This window comes from Physcomitrium patens, chromosome 22, assembly GCF_059467195.1.
Source record: "Physcomitrium patens ecotype Gransden chromosome 22, ASM5946719v1, whole genome shotgun sequence".
NCBI lineage: Eukaryota > Viridiplantae > Streptophyta > Bryopsida > Funariales > Funariaceae > Physcomitrium > Physcomitrium patens.
The window spans coordinates 1,160,838-1,185,461 of NC_143431.1; the positions used below are offsets into that span (position 1 = coordinate 1,160,838).

At 41.2% G+C, this 24,624-nt stretch overlaps 4 protein-coding genes across 14 annotated transcripts; 1 reads left to right on the plus strand and 3 right to left on the minus strand.

Annotated features, from left to right (window-relative positions):
- Positions 1-913: 913 nt before the first annotated feature.
- On the minus strand, positions 914-1,924 carry LOC141044782 (uncharacterized). Its single transcript, XM_073530344.1, has 2 exons — positions 1,724-1,924; positions 914-1,299 (listed from the first exon to the last, which is right to left on the minus strand). Exons 1-2 carry the CDS (start codon positions 1,922-1,924, stop codon positions 955-957), a joined length of 546 nt encoding a protein of 181 aa, XP_073386445.1. The 3' UTR covers positions 914-954.
- On the minus strand, positions 1,672-6,081 carry LOC112274825 (pentatricopeptide repeat-containing protein At4g18520, chloroplastic). The gene is made up of 3 exons (XM_024504612.3): positions 5,490-6,081; positions 4,943-5,142; positions 1,672-4,453 (listed from the first exon to the last, which is right to left on the minus strand). The coding sequence occupies exons 2-3, from the start codon at positions 5,045-5,047 to the stop codon at positions 2,135-2,137; spliced, it is 2,424 nt and encodes an 807-aa protein (XP_024360380.1). The 5' UTR covers positions 5,048-5,142; positions 5,490-6,081; the 3' UTR covers positions 1,672-2,134.
- A 2,492-nt stretch (positions 6,082-8,573) lies between these two features.
- On the minus strand, positions 8,574-16,764 carry LOC112275050 (uncharacterized). 6 transcript variants are annotated; one of them, XR_016499964.1, is made up of 12 exons: positions 15,674-16,764; positions 14,828-15,067; positions 13,745-14,440; positions 13,044-13,604; positions 12,739-12,901; positions 11,426-12,552; positions 10,922-11,246; positions 10,457-10,748; positions 9,990-10,278; positions 9,381-9,634; positions 8,793-8,997; positions 8,574-8,625 (listed from the first exon to the last, which is right to left on the minus strand). XR_016499964.1 is itself a non-coding variant. In XM_024505003.3 (11 exons), the coding sequence occupies exons 3-10, from the start codon at positions 14,014-14,016 to the stop codon at positions 9,428-9,430; spliced, it is 3,120 nt and encodes a 1,039-aa protein (XP_024360771.2). In that variant the 5' UTR covers positions 14,017-14,440; positions 14,828-15,067; positions 15,674-16,764; the 3' UTR covers positions 8,574-8,997; positions 9,381-9,427. The 6 variants fall into 6 exon arrangements, 4 of the variants coding, with proteins under 4 accessions (XP_024360771.2, XP_024360768.1, XP_090102222.1 ...); XR_016499965.1 differs by having other exon boundaries at positions 8,574-8,637; XM_024505003.3 differs by having other exon boundaries at positions 8,574-8,997; positions 13,861-14,440.
- Positions 16,765-18,543: 1,779 nt separating this feature from the next.
- On the plus strand, positions 18,544-24,143 carry LOC112274892 (septin and tuftelin-interacting protein 1 homolog 1). 6 transcript variants are annotated; one of them, XM_090246158.1, is made up of 4 exons: positions 18,544-21,725; positions 22,332-22,571; positions 22,959-23,251; positions 23,506-24,143. In XM_090246158.1, the coding sequence occupies exon 1, from the start codon at positions 19,161-19,163 to the stop codon at positions 21,720-21,722; it is 2,562 nt and encodes an 853-aa protein (XP_090102284.1). In that variant the 5' UTR covers positions 18,544-19,160; the 3' UTR covers positions 21,723-21,725; positions 22,332-22,571; positions 22,959-23,251; positions 23,506-24,143. The 6 variants fall into 6 exon arrangements, with proteins under 6 accessions (XP_090102284.1, XP_090102283.1, XP_090102286.1 ...); XM_090246157.1 differs by having other exon boundaries at positions 22,959-23,209; XM_090246160.1 differs by having other exon boundaries at positions 23,134-23,251.
- The last annotated feature ends 481 nt before the right edge of the window (positions 24,144-24,624 follow it).

Sequence of the window (24,624 nt, forward strand, 5' to 3'; positions counted from 1 at the left end):
CGCAAACATGGCGGTGGGCACTTGTCGAATTGGTTGCGATCATTGGACACGTGTGATTTCTGACATCCAAATATCGAGTTGACAGAATGTACCGCGGGTTTCCAGATCGACCCGAGAAGAATCAAGTAGTATGTCCTAATAATGGTGTGCTCGGTGGTTTCACATTGCAATCTACTATTATTTATTTGTATTTTTTGGCATGAACTGCGCAAGTCCATCACATAAAGTTAAACGGAGCACGCACGAAACTGTAAGCGAGGTCTCCTTCTCCCAATACAGGATTTACACTGCAATCGCATTTGCACTTTTCACTTCGAAGCACAGATCCGAACCAACACTGTCATGAGCATGCCACTGGGCTGATCTGAAACTTGAGACCGGTTCATATCGGACACAAAGCACTGCGGCTCTGTAGGTGTGGGGGGCACACCTCAATCACATTTTTCGGAGCGAGGGAGGTCACTTCAATCCCGAGAGCCGCTCCGCCACTCAATGCAAGTTTGCAGCCCCCTACCAGCGGTCACGAACTATTCCGGGGAACCAGCCAGTGCAATCCACATAAATCAAAGACATGATTAGACATCTCTCCGAACAGGCGAACTCCAAGTGTATATGAACTCCAATCCGGCTTCTCGCAGAGGGCAACCACCGTGTGCAACCTGTACAAGACAAGTCCAACATTCTAGCCCCGCTTATGCGCCGTTGCGAATGGACCGTGGCACTTGGCGGTAAATTGAACCCGGACATAGATTCTTAACATTAGCAAACAGCTGAACATAGCATTTAAACTGTCCGGTAAGGTGGAGGCGTGGGCATTGTTCTTGAAACTTCGGAGGAAAATGTTCGGATATTGACCATGAGATCCTGAAATACTAGATCATGATTCGCATGAAGCTCGGATCTTTACAGCGCATGGTGCATTTTTATTTTTATTTTGGCATAAATGAAGTAAATTCATTGCAGGAAGTAACCAATACATGGCCGGGCTAAGATAGAGTTAAAAAAGCCCGCCTTGCGTCGACTAAACTCGCACGGTGCATTCCGATGCAATCGATCTACAGTGCTTCTTCGGAACGGATCTCGCACCCACATCGCACCGAAATGGTGAACTGCCATCAAGGGCCAGGAATTGAACGGCTCTCCGGCAACGATGCTGTCATTTGAAGCTTTGCCGAATTTGAGGCATTGTTTTACGTCGATGAAAGCTGTCCGCAGTTGACTTATTTGCTGCAGTTTATATTTTTGCATACTTGAATTCTCCATCCACAGTTTTTCTTTTCTTCTTCTGCACAGGTGCATCTATTATGGCAAAAAAAAAATACATATTTAAATTGCAATTGGTAATTCGAAGTGAGTGTCAGTACAATTTTTAGTTGGTTTTTTAATTTTATTATTATTTTTATTAAAAAGATATGTTGGTTTACAATTTATATTTTTGTGGACCTTAGCTCTGTGCCATTTGAACCTTCCATTGTTATTCATCGTATTAATTTCTGCATATCTCACGTTTCTTGCAGACAAGAATCGCTAAGCCTGATGAGGTTAAGTTTTGTTTACATCCAAGGATCATGGTTTTCGATTCCGGGCTTTTAATGCATTACTGTGAGTGGATTCTTTTACAGGTTGGTGCATGCGGCCAGGTGGTAGTGCTCAAGGGTTGAAATCACTACAAAGTGAAAATTTCGGCGTGATATTCTCAGCTGTGAAAAAAGTGATTATATACCTGTTCCTTAACTCGAACTGCTAACAGGTGACTTCGGGTCCTATTTGGTAGCTGGAGCATAGATATCGAAGAGGAGCCTTGTACGTACAGGCACCCAATAGTTCCACCTTCAGCGGTAGGTACAGCCATTTCCACATCCCCATGATTTCTACAAGCATCAAGCAAGTCTCCCCATGCGGTTCCATCCAGATCCGGTAGCATATTTGGAGTGAAATGCTCGATTTACTCCAAATGGCCTGCTTGCACTACTGTAGTTGCAGTGCCAATATCTTGCGTCATAGTCAGAATCCTAGCAGTGGCCGCCACAAACGACACCTGCATGATAACAGGCTGACAAATCTGCCATGAACGTTGTAGGGCATCTTGACCATACCCACGACTGAGTGGTGTAAATTCACTGATCATTGTCATCTATGTCAAAGGGCCAGTTTCTATCTTCCCGTTAGAAACTAGTTTAGCATTATCAATATCGCCACATTTGGTGTACATATGAACAAGTGCACTGCTGACTCGCGGATCAGTATCAAATCCTGCACGTACGGCGTGCCTGTGCACCTCCTTCACCCATTCCAAAGCTTCTATACTTACATTCCCACCAAGTATGCTTAGGTAAGTAATAGCATCAGGAACAAACCCTACGTCCTGCATCTGAAGAAAGAGGGAGAACGCTTCATGCTCACGCCCATGTTGAGCAAGTCCTCCAATCATCACGTTCCAAGTGATAATATCACGACTCGCCATTCCCTCAAACACGAGTCTGGCATCGTCAATTCTGCCACACTTGGCATACGTGTGCACAAGAGCGCTGCCAACGCGCAAATCTGACTCAAGTCCGGCCTCGAGGGCGTGACTATGAACCTCCTTAACCCTATCCAAAGCCCTTGTGCTCGCGCATGCATTCAGGATGCTCACAAGAGTAGCTGCGTCAGGGATGAATCCTTCTCTCTGCATCTCAAGAAAATGAGAGAAAGCCTCACGCCCATGTCCGTTTTGTGCGAGTCCACCAATCATTGCATTCCAACTGATAATATCTCGATCTTCCATTCTATCAAAAACCAATCTGGCATTCTCGATGCTGCCGCACTTAGCATACATGTGTATTAGAGCATTACCCACACGCAAATGAGAATCAAGCTCCGCATTGACGGCGTGAGTATGAACCTCCTTTACCCATTCCAAAGCCCCTGTGCTTGCTTTCCCGTTAAGGATGGAGAGATAAGTAGTTAAATTCGGTACAAATCCCTCTCTTTGCATCTGAAGAAAAAGAGAGAATGCTTCACGCCCAAACCCATGCTGGGCAAGACCACCAATCATAACAGTCCAACTGACAACATCACGATCCACCATTCCGTAAAAGACCCGTCTAGCATCATCCATGCTCCCACACTTGGCATACATATGAACCAGTGCATTGCCCACCCGCACATCAAAGTCAAGTCCCACCTTCGCAGCGTCATCGTGAACCTTTCGCACCCATTGTAAAGCCCCTGTGCTTGCACATGCATTATTAAGGATGTTCACATAAGTAATTGCATCCGGAACAAGCCCTTCCCTCTGCATCTGGCGAAAGAGGGAGAATGCTTCAAGCCCACATCCGTGCTGTGCAAGTCCACCAATCATAGAGTTCCACGTGATGATATTGCGTTCCGTCATTTTGTCAAAAACTAATCGGGCATCCTTAATACTGCCACTCCTGGCATACATGTGCACAAGTGCTGTGCCCACACGCACATCTGACTCCAGTCCTGCTCTGAGGGCGTGGCTGTGAACCTCCTTCACCCATCCCAAAGCCCCTGTGCAAGCATTCGCGTTGAGCATACTCAAATAAGTGGTTGTATCTGGAACAAACCCTTCTCGCTGCATCTGGAGAAAGAGGGAGAAAGCCTCATGTCCACGCCCATGCTGTACAAGTCTACCAATCATCACATTCCAAGTAATAATATCGCGATCCACCATTCCATTGAAAACCAGCCTTGCATCATCCATACTACCACACCGAGCGTACATGTGAATAAGCGCATTTCCCAGACGCAGGTCTGATTGAAAGCCAGCATGTCTGATGTGATCATGGATTTTCCTGCCCCACTTTAGAGCCATTGGGCTGGTGCAAGCCTTGAGGATGTTGAAGAAAGTTATCTCATTTGGTTGCACACCATTTTGGCGCATTTTATTATATACTTCTATTGCATCTTCAAAATGATTATTCTCAGCATATCCTCCAATCATGATGGTCCAATTGAAAACATTTTTCTCCACAAGTGTGTCAAATACTTCGCGTGTATTCTGCAACCTCCCACATCTAATGTAGATACTCATTAGCTTGTTAGCCACATACGGATGTTGCTCCATTTCACTTTTTATGATGCACTCATGGACTTGCTTGGCCAACACAAGATCTTTATGCTTGAAAACCTTTTGTAGAATATCAACGTACGTATAAGAGTCTATAGAAATGCCCTGTTGAACACGAGCCTTCAACCTAATAACTGCCTCCCTCGCTTCATCCGTATTCTGCAAGAGCTGCAAGTGCTTACCAGCATCATCAATTGGTGAAGTTCGCCTCAAAACATTCGTACTGGTAGGTTCAGAGTTTCTTTTCCCACTCCTGAAGGATGCACAAGCTATGGGACGAAAATTATGTCTTTCTCTAGGAACAGACGAGGCATATTCATGTGGGCGCTGAAACTGTTGTTCCGACCAGATGACTGTGCCTACAGAAACTGTCTGCCTCTGCACATATAAAATCCACAATCAGAAGACGGATAGTAGTACCACAAAATGAGCATGTAGTATAGTCATCCTTTTAAACAAATCTCGTCAAAGTAACTTTTGCTAAATCTATTGTACTAAATAAAGCTACATCCACATGGGCAACAGATTCTCATACATAGGATATTGATCCTACACGACTAGCATGTGACGAGGCGCAACTACTGAAAATAACCTACACTTAGCAAACCATCGCGTGCAGACACATTCTTATGGTATCAATCAGGAGTCAGAGATGCATTAAAAAATATCAATTTTTTTATTTTAAAAAGGGACATATTTCTACACTTTTTCCTAGTTCTATTATGACAGGACATTACATAACAAAAACAAGAAAAAAACTCAGCCCTCTTGCGGGAACTTGCAAAATATATCTTCCTGTAAGTTTTGCAACCACATCAAAAGACATCAAGTCGCCTCCTCTGAAATGTATTTGATATGAAGACTTACATCACTTTTCTGGAAGAATGAAAAATTAAGACCGCTCCCATTCTGCCCATTAATAAGCTCATTTGATAAATTGGGGCTGTTGAGAAGCTGAAGTGTCGAATCCATGGCCTTTCCAGCAGAATCCGACGACGATGCTGAGCACTCTTCACATGTACGTGCAAAAATTCTGCCAATTTTGATTCCACTCTAGCAACGTGATCCTACATCAAAGGAGCACCAGAGCAATTACTTCAAGTTGCAAACCAATCAGTATCAATTGATGCAAGGAATCAACAAAAAATCACCGTTGGCATCACCGTTTCCCATCAAAAAACCACGAGCTGAAGATGACGAACCAAGCCATAATGGGTCCAACGTCACGAGGGGGTTTCCGTAAAATATTTGAAGTCTTTCAGCACGACTGCACACTACGAACTAATGCTCCAAGAAAACTAGAGACGGAGTAGACAACAATATTAGAACTCAAAGAGTGCAATCACCATATGGTGAGCACTCCACTGAAGGCTGTAAAACTCAAAAAATAAAAAACGGTAAAGCAAGCCAATACCACATTGCGACGAGGGAGACGTTGTCAGGAGATATCAGCTCTCAACCCTCCATCAAGAGCTTGTGAAATTCAGCAAGATATCAGGAAGAACAAACAACTCCACTTCCATCAACCAAGAACCAGTGACGAAAACCCACACTGTGATAAGAGCTCTCCACCGCCTTAATCCTGCTAACTATGCCACGACACCAGAATCCCCAACCATAAGCCACTCTCAAAAGGACCCCAATTCCTCGAAACCCATGAAATTGCAAGAACCTCAAAATCCAAAAACCGGAAACATCTGGACACAGCCCAAAATTGGCCCAAACTTGTGAGAAAAAAATGGCCTTGAATGGCACCCAGCTACATCAATTCTTCATAGGGAAATGTCTAGTGCAGCTACAAAGCGTGCACAATCAACGATAGGGTGAGAGTGGAACTGAAGATTGAAGGGTGTGATTGAGGAACATCGACGAAACCGAGCAGATTTGCAAGGTCTATCGGAGATGACGAAATGGACGTTGTTTTGAGGATGAGACTCTCAATCTCAATCTCAATCTGGATGATGAGCCATTGATTCCTTCCTTCCCTTGCCAGGCTTTAGAAACACTTTGGAACACTTCAACATGGAGTGTTGCAACTGACTTTGAGAAAATTAGGTCAGGATCACCAATTAAACGGTGAGGTCTGACAATTGGAATGAAAAATGTACCATGTCAACAGAACTGTTATTTCATGTTCTGATAGGATTCAAAGATATAATGCAGTAATTTTGTTATGACCCGTTTTATTTTGCATAAAATTTGAAAAATTTAAGGTGTTTTTAAATTACGCTTTTATATGTCAACATTATCTTATCACAAACTTCCTTTTAGGAGTTATATTGATTTCAGTCTTTTTGCTGCAATACCATGATTTTATTGAGTATTTATATTTTGAGAGTGCAAGTTTATAATGTATAAAAAGATTATACCACATATTTGAATATATATATATATATATATATATATATTCAAATATTATATATATATATTCAAATATTATATATATATATATATATATATATATAATTGTTATTTTCATAATTGATTGATGTTTTTGACACCCAATAATGGCTCAGGTTGTGTTTTGGTAGATAAAATTTTTAATTTTTTGTGGTAAGTTATTATAAAGTACCTTTTAATAATTATGTTTGAACCTTCATTTGTATATGTGTATATATATGCATGTATAAATATACATATATCCATGTTTATTTATTTGTACTTTAACATCACTGGCCATATTCAGATTTTTTACATAAAATATAATTCATTTAATATATATATATATATTATTAGTTTATTATATGATAATTAACAAAGCTATTAATTTAATAACCCTTTGTGTAAATATATTGCCAATCTTTAGAAATAAATCTTATAATATCTTATGATTTAAAGTTTCATTGGTTTGGACATGAAATATATTTGGACATGAAATTATGCCACAATTTTAGAGTTTTATTGTTTATACTATTTAGGTTTAATTTATAAGGTTTAAAAATTTATATAATTTTGCTATAATTTATTTTTATATTAATTTTAAATAATATTCTATTAAAAAAATAGAAATTATTATAATTAAAATTTTAACATAAAGTTTTAATAATATTAAATAATAGTTATAATTGAATATAAAATATAATTTTTTTAATTATAAACTTCAAAAAAATTAATTTTAGACTCAAGCTACAAGCACACCTCAAAATATTACATGCACAATTTAGATTGCCATATACACACCTTATCACAGATATCTATCTCAAAAAGATTCTCAAAGGTTCTAGTTGGTTTTCAAAGGCTTCAGAAAATTCTAGAAGGTCTTTAAAGATTCTAGAAAGTTCTAAAGGAGGTTTGTAAGGTTTAATTCTCAAGCAATGTAGGATGTCACAAGAGAAGGTTCTTGAAGTTTTTTCGTAATGAAGCAACAAGGAAACCATTAAGAAGCATTCTAGGATGACTTGGGGACAAAGCCTTCCAAAAGAAGTTATCTAAAAGCTTCTTAAATCCTAGTATGTAGGTATCAAGGTTGAAGGACTCAGTCCTTGAGGGACTTCTCACTTTCATTAATATATGTCTTGTGGTCTAGTTTTGGGCCTTCTAATCTTATTTTTGTTCAATTATTGCATTGTTTGGTAATAAGACTTATGTATCTTGGATCTTGTTTAGAACACATCCAAGAAAAATGAAGGCCTCTAATTGACTAGTTGTTGTTGTTGTTGTTGTATAGAGCTTAATATCTATAATTACATAAGAGAGGGGAAGGTGGGAGAAGGAAGGGAGACTGTATGAGTAAATGGGTTTGGATGTCTTTGAGCAACTCTTCTTGTGAGTTGTATATTTTTATTTATTTTTTAGTTTGATAGGAGAAGGCTTATTGTGAAAGAGAGGAAGAAAGCAAAAAAGAAGGGAAATACATATTTTTGTACATATAAGCTTCAAAACTTAAAATAAATATTCTTTTTTAATCTATTTATATATAATTTGTATACAATTATGTATGCATGTATATAATCATGTGTACATATATGTATATATATATATATATATATATATAAGTATTCCAAATAAATATTCATTTATATACAGATTTCTAATATTTATTTGATCTTATTTCATATCAATGCTCAAAACATTATGTGTTGGTAATTTCAAATTAGACAAGTTAGAGATGAAAATTTGTATCATAAATTTTGTAGATAAATAGGCAATTAGTATGGTAAGGTATGTGACTTTTTTCAGAAAATGAACTATTTATTAATATTTAGTCATTAAAAACATTAATTCCATGTAACAAATAAAAAAAAACCCCAAAACTACGCATTCTCATGCCTGCAATTATAGTGCACTGGTTCAGGGTGTTAATTAATGCCTATCTGGGGTGACAATTACAATTCCATTCTCATTGTTCTTGACGTTTTTGATGATCATGAGATTCCACAACGGGAAGGGCCTGTTTCTCACACTCGGCACCTCTATTACATACATAGAAAAGGATTTCGAAAAAACTTACCATCACTGACTAAATCTACAGGTTTATCATCCACCTACAAAATTAAAGTGTGTAAATTTTACATTTCAAATTACATGTATTTGTGGTCCACATGTGTAGCCTGCAACAAATACTTTTGTCATAATCGTCAGACACCCCTGCTTCATCATGTACATATATTGCACACACTAGAATACTGCCATAAGTTTTGATATAGATAACTTCAAAACTTCCTATTTACAAAAAGGAACTGTGAACATTCCAGTAAAGATCCTCGAAAATACTCACGATAAAGAGTGCTGTGTTGTAGTCACTTCTTCAAACAGTAACCCTTCATTCTTATTCGCCGCCCAGTCCGTTCTCAGGTATTAATACTTTGCAGATTGGGTTTTGGATATTACTAACCCAGTCTGCCTGTCACAAACTTGCAGGCAGGTCTCAACCACGTTGCAGAGTAGACACGGAAGATGTCCAAGGAAAATCACTACCAGACCTGCAACTTCTCATGTAAGAGCAAATCCTTGTGACGGCTCCAATCGATGTATGTTTATAAATGCAAGAAACACGGCTCATGACACACAACGATGAACATAAATCAAACCTCATCTCTCAGAACGGTTATCACAGATGTATGAATACTTCGACCCTAAATTTCAGATGAAAGTTCAAGAATACACTTAAGGAGCACTCTTAGTTCGCTTGTTTTACATCGATTATAAGAATCAGGATTTAGTCGGAACAACAAAGATCCTTTAACTAGAAAATTGAATTGAAGGTAATAACCAAGGAAGATGCATATATACACACACACACACAAGGTTTTTATGAATGGAATTGGATACATATTGACAGCAACGAAACATAAATTCTCCTAACCTGATATTGCTGTTTTCTCAATGATGCTAGCTAAGGTATTCTGCTCTTCAACGCCACTCATGCTTCTGTGGGGGCCTGCGTTCGTCCCTAAAGTGGTGGGGCTCTCGGCTACGACTATCATTAAGTTTGTACCACCTCCCACGGTCCCGCCCTGCTCTGGGTCGCTTTCCCAACGTTAAATGTGGTAAACTTCTAGTTGCTGGTGACGAGGTTGTTGTAAAAGAGGATACGGAAGACCAATCTGGACCGTCAATCTGCAAAACGCAAGCCAGTAAGAAACAGAGGAAGTGTGAATCAATTAACGTTATACAACGACAAATGTAGATTGCATTCAGATAGAATCGAACGGCTTCCTAAATATCATTAGGGTCTCTATCGGATGATTCTTCACTAAACAAGTGTAACAGATGACCAAGCAGCTAATTTAATGACACGTCGGTAACTTAAGTTCACTTACCAACGCCCCTATAAGTAATGATTTCAAAGATTGCACAGAGACCCCCAATATTTAAAGATGATCTGTTTCAATTGCAACATAGACTTATATCGTAGTCTTGACCATTTGTCACATCGAGACAAAGAATTGCTAAATGTTACGAGCAGACAGACCTGTGGAGGTTCCTCGTACTCCCAGCTCCTCCCGGAAGGAGATGCTGCCATACTTGATTGTGCACAAAAATTAATAGTTCTATCGGTGCCCATGTCTCTTTCATCACCATCTCCCTGCTGCAACGAACTACTACCATGTCTTTTGAAGATATTGATGACGTCGCTCATCCACTCAACTTGAGTGGCCTTAAAGAAGCAATTTACTTGCTTAGCGTCATCAACCAAATTCCTCCAAAGTTTGCTGTGACCACATAACGTAGATGCTGATCCTAAAATCCAGACCGCATGCCTGCCAGAAAGCATCTACAAGCCTTACATTTGTTGGTTGGTTCTGCCACCGCTCGGCTAAGCAGCTTGAACATGTAAGGGTTAATACAGTTATTCAGGTTACCAAAATAAGATCGTCAAGCCAATAGAAACAAATGTATTCGCAATTGCATCACTTTGAGATGTAAAATTAACTTCACCTGCCGCGAGTCAAAGCAACATTCATTCTGCGCTCATCATCCACGAATCCGATCCTCCCAGCTTGATTTGCTCGAACGGCAGAGAAGATAATAATATCTGTCTCTTTTCCTTGAAACCCATCAATCGACTTCACCTCGATATCCAGGACATTTGCACCTGCTTCTAATTTACAGATTGAGTCACTTTTGCATAGTTGGTCCTTGATGAAGCCCACTTGACCACTGTAAGGAGATATCACTCCTACAGTAATCGGCTTTGTGGACGATCCCGATTCTTTAGAATTTGCACAAACTGCCCTAAAACAAAGCGTCTTTAAGGGTCAGACTTCATGAACACTGTAAGAGTAACAATCTGCAAGTTACACTGAAATTTCTTATGGTATCTATGATATATTGTTACTAGACAATGTTAGAAACAACCAGAACCACATGAAAATATCAACAAAAAGTGTGAGCGTGCATTACCAGAATCCTGAACACGTTTGACTAAATGGAGAACAAGATTTGCCTCAAGAACATTTTTCTTGCTGGAGCCTGCATTGACTTCTATGCCGTCAGACACATCAATGAAGGCATAAGGTCCAAAAATGTTCTTCTGGTATACGAGTTTCCCATAGTTCTCACTGAGAGTGTCTTCAGAATTCTTCAACTTGCAATTGTAGAACTGTTTGTTTGGGAAGGCACTGATTGTGGGATGCATACGATACTGCATGTTTAATAATTGGCAAGAATGCCCCAGGCACTGCAGCCTCTCAAAAAGACTACGGGCATACCCATTCTTCAACGCTAGCTGGAAATATCAACTGAATAGGTAAGGACTTCATATAGCTTAATGCCCTTCATAATAAGAAGATGCACCATCTTCAATCCACAAAAACCTGCTTAAAATCTCTAGTCAATGCCCAGAATATAGGAACAAACAAAAGCTTGACATCAGATACTCTATACTGAACTGGAGGAGGTCATCACCTGACTCATGACCGTTGCTGGTAGCTGCTTTTGGTCCCCAACGAGGACAAGCTGTTTAACATCTTTCATTTGCAGTACTATTGTGCTTTCCGCCTCTACCAACTGCGCAGCCTCGTCAACAATAACACAGGAAAACGGCAAACCCAACTTCATGATTCTCAGAGCTGCAGAGGACACCGTACTAAATACAAGGCTGGCACTTGAAAGGCACTCAGACTCTACCCAGTCAGCTGATTTAGCTGCTGCTGGGGGGAAAATTGGGGCTTCAGCATTTGCTGTCAGAATTTCGAGAAGGGTATAACTTTCCTTGATGAAATCGCTGCTATAGTGTGTGCAAGATTCTACAGTCTCATCTTTGTATGGGTTCGGAGAGAATTGGGCGTCGTCACTTAGCACAAGTGAATCTTTTAAGGGCCTGGAAAGAGACTTTTTTAGGTCATTAATCAGATCCTTCGTTCTCTGATTATTATCATTCTCCACTTCATCCTGGGCAGCTGATTGTTCCTTCAAGCGAGTGTAACCATCGTTGTGATTCTCATGTGTAAAGAGCTCGAGAAGATTACGTATTGAACATGATACTGCTGCAATCATTTTTATCCTTCGTGTGCTGAGGTGAGACGAAGGAAGATCGTTGCACAGCACCTCCCCATGCCCAATTACCTGACGTCCAACTGATTCTATTACGATACGATCCAAAGTTTGTTGTTCTGGCTCCTTCACCGTGGATTCTGAGACCTCCATCAGATGGAATAGGAATGTTCTAGAGAGGACTTCCCATCCACTTTCAGGATGAAGGGCGGCCAAAAGGCGTTTTACTCTGAGAGGCAAAAATATATCCTTCAACGCACTTCCTTCAACAGCAAGCCTATCTTCACTGCCAAGCATAACAATATCGCCAAGACGCAAGGGGGTACAAGTAGAATTACTGTCAGAACTTACACCACATGCGGAGTGAACATAATCGCTACAAAAGTGCACCCTCTGAGAATCTTCCTGGTCTCGTTGATTTTGAAGAAGAAATCTTCGTGCAGCCTCGTTCACAGCAGTGTTTGTCGGAGCACAGACCAGGATGCGTGTGCTCGTACAAACCGTTGCAGAGAGCATGGCTGTCAGGGTCGATGTTTTGCCTGTAGGAAACAGAAAAATGGACACCAGAATATGAGAAAAAGATTATCAAATCACTAAGAAACTTATGTTCTATCAGAAGAAAAAAACCAATAGCTTTCACAAACATAGAAGTCAATAGACAGCTAACCTCAGCAGGAATACGGAATACAAGTAATCAATGACAGAGTGAAAATAAGTATTCCTGCCTGTGCCAGGGGGTCCTTGAATCAGTTCCACACCATAACCTTGCTGCGGATTCAAGTGCCTCATAATGAATCTCTTAACAGCTTCTGTCTGGGAGAGATTGAGACGACGTATTGTGCAGCAATACTTCTGCAGTTTGGACTCCTCAACTGGGGTCTCGGATATCTGAAATAGAAAAACTAAAAAAATCCAATTCAGAAAAGTAAGCGATGCACTTGTGAAGAACCTAGATGCACTTGATTGCACTCAATATGTGGCACTTAGTTGCTCCATTGACGTTGCTCGAAGTGATCAAACGTGAAGTTACCTGAGGTGAATGATAAGTAGCGACATATTGTGCTAGAGGTGTATTTTCAGGCTGATGTAGTGAGTCCCATATCCTTTGACATGTCACGAGGCTTTCAAGTTTCATCGCATACCAACTTTTCTCCCCTCCCACAAGCTCTGCATACACTGGCCCGTGGGTTGTGGCATAAATTATGACCTCAAATGATGACCCAGACATGTGCCCTCCCTGCACAACACCTAATGTGAAACATTCATCAGCTTGGAATAGATCTCCGGTCTTCTGCGGTGCGAAAGTGGATAGAAGTACAATATCAGAGGCTGCTGGATGGTACGTTTTTGGCTGCTTATACCTCTCGAACATCGCAAATGCGTTACGATCAATTGTGCATGTAACCCTACGTAAACAGCTTAGCTTGCTGATAGGTCGAATATCAGAATCAATGTCGATCCTAGTACATGCCATGTCGGCAACTTTCACTAAATTCTGTTGTATTTGCGCACGGGTCTCTTCCAGAAGCCACTGACTTAGAAGCTCCATGTAGGACTCAACGTTGTTGTGTCGAAGAGAGATCGGCTCCATCTGGAACAAAAAACCCAGCATTGTACTTAGGATAACACAAGAGCATGGCAACGTGCAGAGGAAAAAATCAACTACGGCCTTTTTAACAACTTGCTGTAAAGCCACTATACGTTAATAACCTAATCAACCCCCACATATACCTCTTTCAACGGCCAAGCACTTAACAAATCCCTGACAGACCATTGCAATATATGACTCAACAAGTTTTGCTTGCATATAAACTCATGACTTTGAAATTTCTTCTCCAGTTCCTTGCCAATGATCTCAAGGTCCTTCGTCCTGCCATTGTCCTCTCGTTTGGAAAGCTTGGCCAATTGCAAATTCGTCGGCATAGCAATCTGCACGGGAATGTCCTCGCCAAATTGTCTAAATACCCACAGCCTCTTATTATCGAACGTGTACCAAGTGTCATTATATTGGATGACCCGAATACGAGGGATATCAAACACCGTAACGTTGCGGGAACTTAAACCCCTCAGTAGGCTCAGCAACGATTCATCGTTCCGTGGTCTAAACACAGCAGCATTGCCGTTCTCTGCTTTAGCCCTCGGGGCTCCTCTCTGAAAATAAAACTGAATCCTATCCTCGGTGAAATTTATGGACTTTGGATCCATAAATCGAACCTCCTCCCTACTCACACAACATTCAGCCATAACTAGTCCTGCAGTCATCCAGAACATAAGCTTTAGATGCAATCTATAGATTGTCTATAATCATACAGCTGCTCCACTGCGCCAACCACCTCCATCCTCCAACAACTATGTCGATACTTCACTTTTCACGTATCCCGCCACTGCTAATCTCCCAACATGGATTTCTTCTCCGGACTGTCACAACTGCACCATGTAAACCAACTCAATCACACCAAATCCCGACCACGTGCTTACAACACACATCACCATCCAAAACAAATAACCTCGCTACACGCCATTCAACGCACATTCAATTACTACCTCACTCGGTATTCTATTCCTTTCCTGGACAACCACCCAACTCAAATCAAACGCACTCTTCACGTTCCTACATCACCCACCCGTACCACTAGTTCGGAACTCTCATGTCAAATTCAACTACTCTAAATATAAAAATCCAATCCCACACAAATTCATCACCCAATCCACCACACACACAGGACATCCTTAACACACCACAACACCACCCTGCGGAATCATCGCTTACAAACACTGTCCATCCAAACACTCACTCCTCACTCCATTACATACCACAAGCTTCCAACACATACTCGCGATGTTTCACTTGTTGCTAACCCTGCACGGACCGTTTCTTCGCACGATCCTCATCACTTGCGTTCACAATCCCAACCACTGACAGCGTGCACCACACTCATCTCCCTTCCATTGTCATACCATACCCATCCATGCTCCGCCGCTGCTCCTCAAAAATATCCTCCCGTTTTCAGCACCTCAATTGGATTCAAAATCCTCGTCTCCAGTTTATAACACCTAACAGCACCCACCCCACCATGAGCCGCCAAGAACGAAAAAATTGATGACAGCCTCTCTTTCCAATTGCAGAAGCACAGGGTAATTACTCACCCCAGTTGCCATTCAGAATCCAGAACAAGCATACAATCGTCACATTTGCCAATGTACGGCTCAACAACCAAGTCACCATTATGCTCACTCATCAAACCAAAATAGAACCGCGTAATCAACAATCCAATTCCTGCACCATCCACTTCAGAAATAAAATAAATAAATAAACTCCCATGACTACCCTACTTTCCTAGTATTACGTGTTTTAATGAAAAATTATCACATCATCATCCACCATCATAACCTAACCTCGATCGTTCACGATCACCCATACATTACCGACATCGAGTAATAATACTCACAAAACCAACCAAACCTACTGCCTAAAGCTAAGTCACGGGACACATTATCATGGGCGTCAAGACCGTTCATAAAAACAACCACACTTCATAATATATCCCTTCAACCAACTTTCTACAAAGTCCTCATAAATTCCACTGCTCTATGCATATGTTATACAGGTGAAACACAACAGCGGATCATCAAAGCAAGTTACTGCAGCACGAGTTTCACCTATTATTTCCAGCGGCTGCCACCACGACTGCGATGCATTTCCAATATTTGTCCAAGGTGGACTGATTTCCATCCGTCACCAGTCTGAGCAAGTATGCTTTGCTTAGCATTGTCTATGACCACACTCACAGCACCAAAACTGTATACTTGAAGACCCTCGTGCATACGCCCTGGTTTGGACATAAACTGGACATCGTTTTCTTGCAAGTCCAACAGGGTTAAGTGAAAGTTGAAATACAACATATAAAAAATAAAATTAAAAAATGAACAAGAAAAAAAGTGATGGGCACCCTACATTAGCAGCTGAGGCAACATTTCAACGGCAAACGAACCAAGACACGAAAACTTGCGCGAGATCACAGAGTTAAGGTGGCCAGCAACGAGACATTGCAAGCAATTGAGCACAAGAAGGCCAGAACACAGAAATGAACTGTGTGAAATCGGTTGGCTACAGCAAGACCTCAACATCCGAGCGCAGCCACACGCATGGAATTGGGCCCAGTCGAAATAAGATCTAGAGCCAATTCGCACACCACCGAGACGACGGAAACTTGAGGCGGGTCTAGAGGTGTGGCGAGAGACAAGGCCCAGGGCGACGACGACGACGAAGGTACGTGAACTCGCACATGGTCAGAAGCGACGGATGGCTGAAGAGTTGCAAGAGGCGGCGCTTTTTAATGTTGACAGATGGGACGCATCATTCATCCCCTTCCGAGAGGAAAAAGCAGCTGTGTTCCAAGTCTAATGTCGATGATGAAAGCACAAGGCGAACCCTGGGCACTGCGACGCTCAAAATGCTCAAAACTGAGCATGAAAGTCTTCGAATCTACCCAAAACAAGCTCTCGCTGTAGATGTGATGGAAGTGACTAAAAACCCTCGGCATCGAAGATCCCACGGCCCCGATCGTGTCTACGAATTGGGTTCTCGAAACCCAACAATGCCGCTAGATATTATGCGACGACATACAGAAATGCGATGCAATTAAGACACTGGATTGTGCCGAGAGGGCTGGAATTTCTTTCTTCCCTGCATCGCAACCAACGAGGCAAGGCAGGGCTGAGTCGAATATTTGAAATTTCTCGCTATGGCTTCTTCGACTACCTCGTCCCAATTTTAAGTGATGTGGGTTCATTTCAGCTGAGAAGTTGGCAGGAAAACCTCGAACTGTCTGATCCACAGGTTCTCTGAGTTCAATGTTGGGATACTGTTTAGGTGTTTTGTCAAAGGTTTTATTTGTTAAAAAAAAACAAATCAAAACAAAAAGAATTAGTGAGGAGATTTAATATGTAGGTATACCAACTTATAGTGTGTGTGTGTTGCATTTGAAAATCAAGTAGGATGATGTATATATTAAGTAGTGTGTTTCTTTTTTGAAGGATTGTAACTTGGTTATGGATTTATGTGACTTTTCTACGATTATCAAACAATGAAGCCAAACAATTAAGAATCTAAAAAGTACAAATTAATGCAACTTTGCATGAAATAATCATACAAACAAAACAATGAAAGCTAATAGATTTTTAATAATATACATGTATTTGTGTGTACACATTTTGAGAGATAATTAACACTTTTTTTGAATTAAAATCCTAAGTGAAGAAATTTTGTTAATAGTTTGAAATTATAAATATGTAGATTCAATAGAAACCATCTCATTAATCATTTTATTTATATAGAAAATGGTTTTTTTTAATGACAAGTAATATAAAGACCTGTTTCAATGTACACATTCATATATATTTTAAATGTATGATATTCATACCATTGATGAAAATGATTGATAGCTGTACAAATATTTTGTAGACTGAAAAATGGTGTTTATTTATTTAAAAAATCACTGCTTGATTTTAGCATGTGAAATCAATGTGAATACGAGGCAAATGATTATGTAATTAATAAAATTATTTTTTTGTTACAATAGTTGAAAATATATATATATATATATATATATATACATGACACAATTGGTCATAGGTCAACAGTATTTACTGTATAAGCAGAACACAATAAGGTCAATCCACAAATTTCTACAAAATTTTAAAACCAGCTAAATTGATTGTGTATAAAGTGGTATTTTCAATAAGAACGTATTTGAAGTGCTTAAGAGATTGTAATTAAATCATTTAGCCAGAAATAAAATTATTTTAAAAATATCTCATTGCTTCCTAAACATATTAGACATTACAGAAGATAAAATAAAATAAAATGAAAGGTTGATGGTATAAGTGTTTAATTGTATTGCATTCACAAAAAATCAAGTCTCTTGATCTACTTATGAAAATCTCGAAATCATATTAGACATTTTTATTTTCCATTGATTTATAGCAAAAATAAGACTTTTAACAATAGGATGATAACTCATGTATATTAAGAAATCCTATGTTTGGCCCATGGTATAGATGTGTTTGTGCATTTAATAAATCATCAAAGAATAGAAGTACGAAAAAAGTTATAAAATAAAAAATAAAAAATACACTATATATAGTATATATATATATATATTTTGTACATGGAAGATTTGTGATAAAAACACAAATAATGATTCATCTCAATAATAAATCACAAAAAAGTGGAGATATTTTCATTAAAAATGCAAAAGAAAAGACTTCAATGATTTTATTTTAGATTTTATTTTCAAAGAGGCCCTGGTGTGCGTGGATGCGTCCACGTTGGGTTGTGAACTCTCTGGGTTTAGGGCTCCTAGTCCATGGCTATGGGGACGTGCGGGTTTAGGAAACGCATTCCACGGCCGTGAGGGCACACAGCCTCGCGGAGGGGAAGCCCCGATTCCCGCCGATCGCTTCCCCGATGTTCTAGAATTTGAAATCCTGCGAACGAACAGAGTCACATGTCAACGTGTTCGGCGACTTACCAATTGAATTCCCTTGGAAGGCCTGGCTTGTTCGGGCCTGCACACCTTGCTTGATTGCTTGTATTCGAGTTTGGAGCCTCTCGATTCGAGCTGGTGGTGGAAGGAATTCCATCGAGGGGGTAGCCGTAGCCTTCACGGATTGAAACCAGTCCTAGGATTTTGTGTCTGGAGAGTAATCTGGCACCAACAAGGGTCTTGGGGGTTGAGGTTTATTCCGCGGGTGTTGTTAAGTTGCGAGATGATGGGCGGTGTTTGGATTCCGAATCACGGAGATCGTGAACCCTGCTTGGATTTGTATTGAGGGTTGGCTGTGATATCGGTCTTTGTTTTTTGTTTTGTTTTGTTTTGTTTTGTTTTTTTTTGTTTGTTTTTCTTCTTCTTCCGGATAATGAATTAGGGCGTGGAGCATGTATTGATCACTTTGGCAAAATTTTGGTGAGTGGGTTTTAGGCACACATCTGCTTGTAGGTTTCCGTTTGCCTGGCAGCACAACGCGGTTCATTGAATCCGGGTGGTTTTTATTTTATTTATTTTTTGTTTTCGAAGAGTTGCAGGGTCTTCTGCTCCTCGGAGCTCCCGTCTGCAGGTCTGATTGTGCATTAAAATTAGGCAACATGGACGAGTATCAGCATTACGAGCGGTTCAACTTAGACAATGATTTCGAAGACGGAAAGTGGATTGGGGGCGACTTTTTTGCCCGGAAGCAGAAAGGAAAGAAGCGACAGTCGAAGGAGGAGGCACTGTATGGTGTGGATGATAGTGATTCGGACTATGAGGAGTCAGGGAAGAGGAGGCGTCGGGGGGACAATAAGAAGAGCGACTTGACCAAGCCTGTGAGTTTTGTGTCAACGGGGACAGTCATGCCATCGGAAGAGATTGACAAGGAAGAGAAAGAGGAGCATGCGGCTGGTGTAGGTGCTGGATTAGGGTTCGGAACCGCAGGTCTGGGATCCGCCGCTGGTCTAGGGTTCGACACGAACGGGGGTACGAAACAGGGGGACAATGCTGAAGAGGAGGAATTGCTTCCGACAGCATTTGGGAGAAGGATCAAAGAAGGAGCAGAGCGGAGGGAACTGGAGAGAGAGAAGGGAAAGAAAGCTGCTACTAAGGCGAAATCTTTGGCTAGTGGAGGTCAAGGTCCTGGCCCCTCTTTTGAAATGTTCACCAGAGGTATTGGGTCGAAGTTGCTGGAGAAGATGGGTTACAAAGGAGGAGGTCTTGGGAAGAATGAGCAGGGTATTGCGCAACCTATTGAAGCGAAACTTCGACCAAAGAACATGGGTATGGGATTCAACGAGTTTAGGGAAACATCAACTGGATTGCCTCCTCCACCTGGGATGCAGCAACCAGATGAAGATGTTGTGGCAGAGAAACCAAAGTCTAAGGAGAGGCTATGGACGAAGAAAAACAGAGGGAAAAAGAAAACGGAGCTACGAACTGCAGCTGAGCTGCTAGCGGAGAAGGAGGCCCAAAATGGAGGGGTTGTCCGTCAGACAGTTCTCGACATGCGAGGTCCCCAGCCCAGGTTGCTCACTAATCTGGAGAACTTGAATGCCGAGCAGATGGCAATAGAGGATAATATTCCAATGGCTGAGTTGCAACACAATCTCCGTTTAATTGTAGATTTGACAGAGGCAGAGGTTCAAACTTGCAATCAGAAGTTGCAGAATGAGAGAGATACAGTGTTAATTCTTAATAAAGATAGAGAGCGACTGGAAACTGCAGTAGGTGCTCAGAGGAAGCAGATTGCTGTCCTGGAGGACGTGATGGCTTCTCTTGAACAGATTCAGAGACAAATTGATGAAGGAGGAATGACTTTAGAGAGTTTAGCCAGCGCGATTGCAAGAGTTAGGTATACATACCGAGATGAGTTCAAGTTATTCAGTGTGGGCATCATAGCCCTTTCCATGGCTCTGCCATTGATGAATATCCTCTTTAGAAGTTGGCAGCCATTTGTGCAACCCCTGCATGGTATCGAGGCCATGACTGCATGGCAGGAGCTCTTACAAGGAAATGAAACACAAGATCATGCAATATTTCAAGACATCGACAATTCGCCTTACATCCAGTTAGTTCTCGAGATTGTTTTCCCACACATCAGATTGGCCACAACAAACATGTGGCAACCTCGAGATCCGGAGCCAATGCTAAGGTTTCTCGAGGCGTGGGATAAGTTGCTCCCTGGAGGGATTAAACAGAGTATCCTCGAAGGACTTGTCATGCCTAAGCTGACCGCTGCGGTGGATGCATGGGATCCTCGCCTTGAAGAAGTCCCCATCCATGCGTGGCTCCATCCCTGGTTACCTTGGCTAGGTGCTCGAATGGAACCTCTTTATGTTCCCATTCGATACAAGTTAAATGTTGCCTTAGTGAATTGGCACCCAGGAGACTCCTCTGCTTTAGCTCTTCTTTCTCCTTGGAAAACTGTGTTTGATCCTGCCAACTGGGAGATGTTAATTTTGCGTTCGATAATGCCCAAGCTTATCCAGGCAATGCAGGAGTTTGTGATAAATCCTGCCAACCAAATTCTAGATCAGTTTCACTGGGTTATGGCATGGGTTTCGGCTGTACCTTCGCATCACATGATTAATCTTTTGGAAGTAAACTTCTTTCCAAAGTGGCACCAAGTCTTACTTCACTGGCTAAGCGCTCGTCCGGATTATGATGAAGTTACTGCTTGGTTTGTGGGTTGGAAGTCTTTGCTGCCGACCGAACTTTTGGCTAACGATAAGATACGACACCAGCTCAGCATAGCACTTGATTTGATTAATCAGGGTATTGAGGCGACACCAAGCATCCCACAGGCTGTACGGGATAAACTGACATATCTTCGAGCTGCAGAACACAGGCTTCATAACATATCTCAACAAGTTCATAGTGCCCCTTCCGTACAACCACCAAAACAACATGCTGTTCATATGGACGAGAGTGATTCTCCAGAAATGACTTTGAAAGAAGTGACTGAAGCTTTTGCCCAAGAAAACGATGTCCAGTTTATGCCCAAACCAGGGCGTATGCACGAGGGTCTTCAAGTATACAGTTTTGGTGCTGTGAGTGTGGTCATAGACAATGCTAAGCAAAGCATACTTGCTCAGACTGGTGACGGGTGGAAATCAGTCCACCTTGGACAAATATTGGAAATGCATCGCAGTCGTGGTGGCAGCCGCTGGAAATAATAGGTGAAACTCGTGCTGCAGTAACTTGCTTTGATGATCCGCTGTTGTGTTTCACCTGTATAACATATGCATAGAGCAGTGGAATTTATGAGGACTTTGTAGAAAGTTGGTTGAAGGGATATATTATGAAGTGTGGTTGTTTTTATGAACGGTCTTGACGCCCATGATAATGTGTCCCGTGACTTAGCTTTAGGCAGTAGGTTTGGTTGGTTTTGTGAGTATTATTACTCGATGTCGGTAATGTATGGGTGATCGTGAACGATCGAGGTTAGGTTATGATGGTGGATGATGATGTGATAATTTTTCATTAAAACACGTAATACTAGGAAAGTAGGGTAGTCATGGGAGTTTATTTATTTATTTTATTTCTGAAGTGGATGGTGCAGGAATTGGATTGTTGATTACGCGGTTCTATTTTGGTTTGATGAGTGAGCATAATGGTGACTTGGTTGTTGAGCCGTACATTGGCAAATGTGACGATTGTATGCTTGTTCTGGATTCTGAATGGCAACTGGGGTGAGTAATTACCCTGTGCTTCTGCAATTGGAAAGAGAGGCTGTCATCAATTTTTTCGTTCTTGGCGGCTCATGGTGGGGTGGGTGCTGTTAGGTGTTATAAACTGGAGACGAGGATTTTGAATCCAATTGAGGTGCTGAAAACGGGAGGATATTTTTGAGGAGCAGCGGCGGAGCATGGATGGGTATGGTATGACAATGGAAGGGAGATGAGTGTGGTGCACGCTGTCAGTGGTTGGGATTGTGAACGCAAGTGATGAGGATCGTGCGAAGAAACGGTCCGTGCAGGGTTAGCAACAAGTGAAACATCGCGAGTATGTGTTGGAAGCTTGTGGTATGTAATGGAGTGAGGAGTGAGTGTTTGGATGGACAGTGTTTGTAAGCGATGATTCCGCAGGGTGGTGTTGTGGTGTGTTAAGGATGTCCTGTGTGTGTGGTGGATTGGGTGATGAATTTGTGTGGGATTGGATTTTTATATTTAGAGTAGTTGAATTTGACATGAGAGTTCCGAACTAGTGGTACGGGTGGGTGATGTAGGAACGTGAAGAGTGCGTTTGATTTGAGTTGGGTGGTTGTCCAGGAAAGGAATAGAATACCGAGTGAGGTAGTAATTGAATGTGCGTTGAATGGCGTGTAGCGAGGTTATTTGTTTTGGATGGTGATGTGTGTTGTAAGCACGTGGTCGGGATTTGGTGTGATTGAGTTGGTTTACATGGTGCAGTTGTGACAGTCCGGAGAAGAAATCCATGTTGGGAGATTAGCAGTGGCGGGATACGTGAAAAGTGAAGTATCGACATAGTTGTTGGAGGATGGAGGTGGTTGGCGCAGTGGAGCAGCTGTATGATTATAGACAATCTATAGATTGCATCTAAAGCTTATGTTCTGGATGACTGCAGGACTGAGGGTTTGGACCCTACTCATTCTCAGGAGCTGATGCAGAATTATTTCATCATTGAAGTCGGTGATTGAATGGTGAGCGAGTTTGGATTCCTGCTTATTCAGGACTATGGATGCGTAAGCTTCTATTTTCAGTTTGATCCACTTTTCGCCATGTCCATCTGTTTTTAGAGCAGTTAATGATCGGTTAGGATGAACTTGCTATTCTCTTTTGACTCTGCGCCATGGACATATGATTTAGCCATGATAACAACACTTAGAGTAAATTGAGCAATGTTAGGACGGTCCACCATTCTTCAGTGGACACGAAGAATCATTATCTATCTCACGCAACTGTGTAATCCAACTCTGTGATTGTATGCCACGGACAGCATCGAGTGATATTATCATGAGTACAGTTTAAGCAAGTGAGCACCAGAAACGACACCACCATCTGAGCAAGGATTGTGCGCGCGTGCCTTCCAATGCATGTTGTCTCGAATCGGTAAAATTATGCTGTGTGAGCCTGGGCTGCGATTACGAATTGCAACTGCGACTCACACATGATCAGGAGTATGGGAGCTGCTTTCTCATTTGGTTGTCTTTTTTCTTGAACGGCTGACGTTATTGTGCTCCCATAACAACTCCTGAAGCTCAGGCACAGAGCCTGATTTGGGCCTTCGGAGCTCTTTGCAATTTATCCTTGCATAGATTGTCATTGACACAGTATTAGTATCTTCAATTTTTTAGTGACAATTCAATAAACTGAAACATTTAACCAGAGCTTATGGATGAGAGCCTGTTCAAGAAATATGGCTTGTATTTACACACAAGAGAACTAGATTTGAGGTAGGAGAAACTAGTGTAGCCATGGACCATTAGGTGTGGTAGATGTGGTTCATAATACCAAGATGAGTTCGCGGGTGTTCAGGTTTGTGATACACACACACTCTCTCCCACACACGATTTTAAACAAGTATCTCTACAACATTCTGACGGGTACATTAAAGCTTTTGTATATGAAAGGAAATTTCAAAGAGTATTGTGTGAACAACATTTTATCCTAAGTAGACCTGCTACATTGAAATGCTTCGAAAATGCTCCATTTACTTTAGATGCTCGTTGAGATGATTTCAATGAATCTAAGAGGCTTACAATTGAATCCCCAAGAGTTGAAACTCAAGTTGCACATAAACCACGTATGATGCTTTTAATGATCATCAAAGGTATTGAAATGTGGCAGAATTTGTCCATGACCAATAAAGCATTTAAACAGTACTTCAGATTGAACACTCTGAATTCCCATTTCAAAGAATAACCTTGCACCAAAACATCTACTTTCATCTTACTCTTAAGCAAATCATTACAAAACACAAGTATCTTTAACAAAATTTGATCCCATATTAAACAAATGAATAAAACCCGATTTGCTTAAGTGGCTCTTTGTAATGAAGAAAATGAAAGCAATACAGAAAAAGTATTCGCGTAATAAACGATTGAATTACTGAGAA

What these genes read in the sequence shown, in the direction of transcription:
- LOC112274892 (XM_090246158.1), top strand. Translation starts at nt 19,161, where the DNA reads ATGGACGAGTATCAGCATTACGAGCGGTTCAACTTAGACAATGATTTC.
- LOC141044782 (XM_073530344.1), bottom strand. Translation starts at nt 1,924, where the DNA reads ATGCTACCGGATCTGGATGGAACCGCATGGGGAGACTTGCTTGATGCT. An exon ending in CAGTTCGAGTTAAGGAACAG is followed by an intron (nt 1,300 to 1,723) that starts GTATATAATCAC and finishes TTGCCATAATAG; the next exon opens with ATGCACCTGTGCAGAAGAAG.
- LOC112275050 (XM_024505000.3), bottom strand. Translation starts at nt 14,284, where the DNA reads ATGTTCTGGATGACTGCAGGACTAGTTATGGCTGAATGTTGTGTGAGT. An exon ending in CAGCAACGGTCATGAGTCAG is followed by an intron (nt 11,247 to 11,425) that starts GTGATGACCTCC and finishes TGATATTTCCAG; the next exon opens with CTAGCGTTGAAGAATGGGTA. An exon ending in GTTGCTTTGACTCGCGGCAG is followed by an intron (nt 10,279 to 10,456) that starts GTGAAGTTAATT and finishes GCTTTCTGGCAG; the next exon opens with GCATGCGGTCTGGATTTTAG.
- LOC112274825 (XM_024504612.3), bottom strand. Translation starts at nt 5,047, where the DNA reads ATGGATTCGACACTTCAGCTTCTCAACAGCCCCAATTTATCAAATGAG. An exon ending in CATTCTTCCAGAAAAGTGAT is followed by an intron (nt 4,454 to 4,942) that starts GTAAGTCTTCAT and finishes TTATATGTGCAG; the next exon opens with AGGCAGACAGTTTCTGTAGG.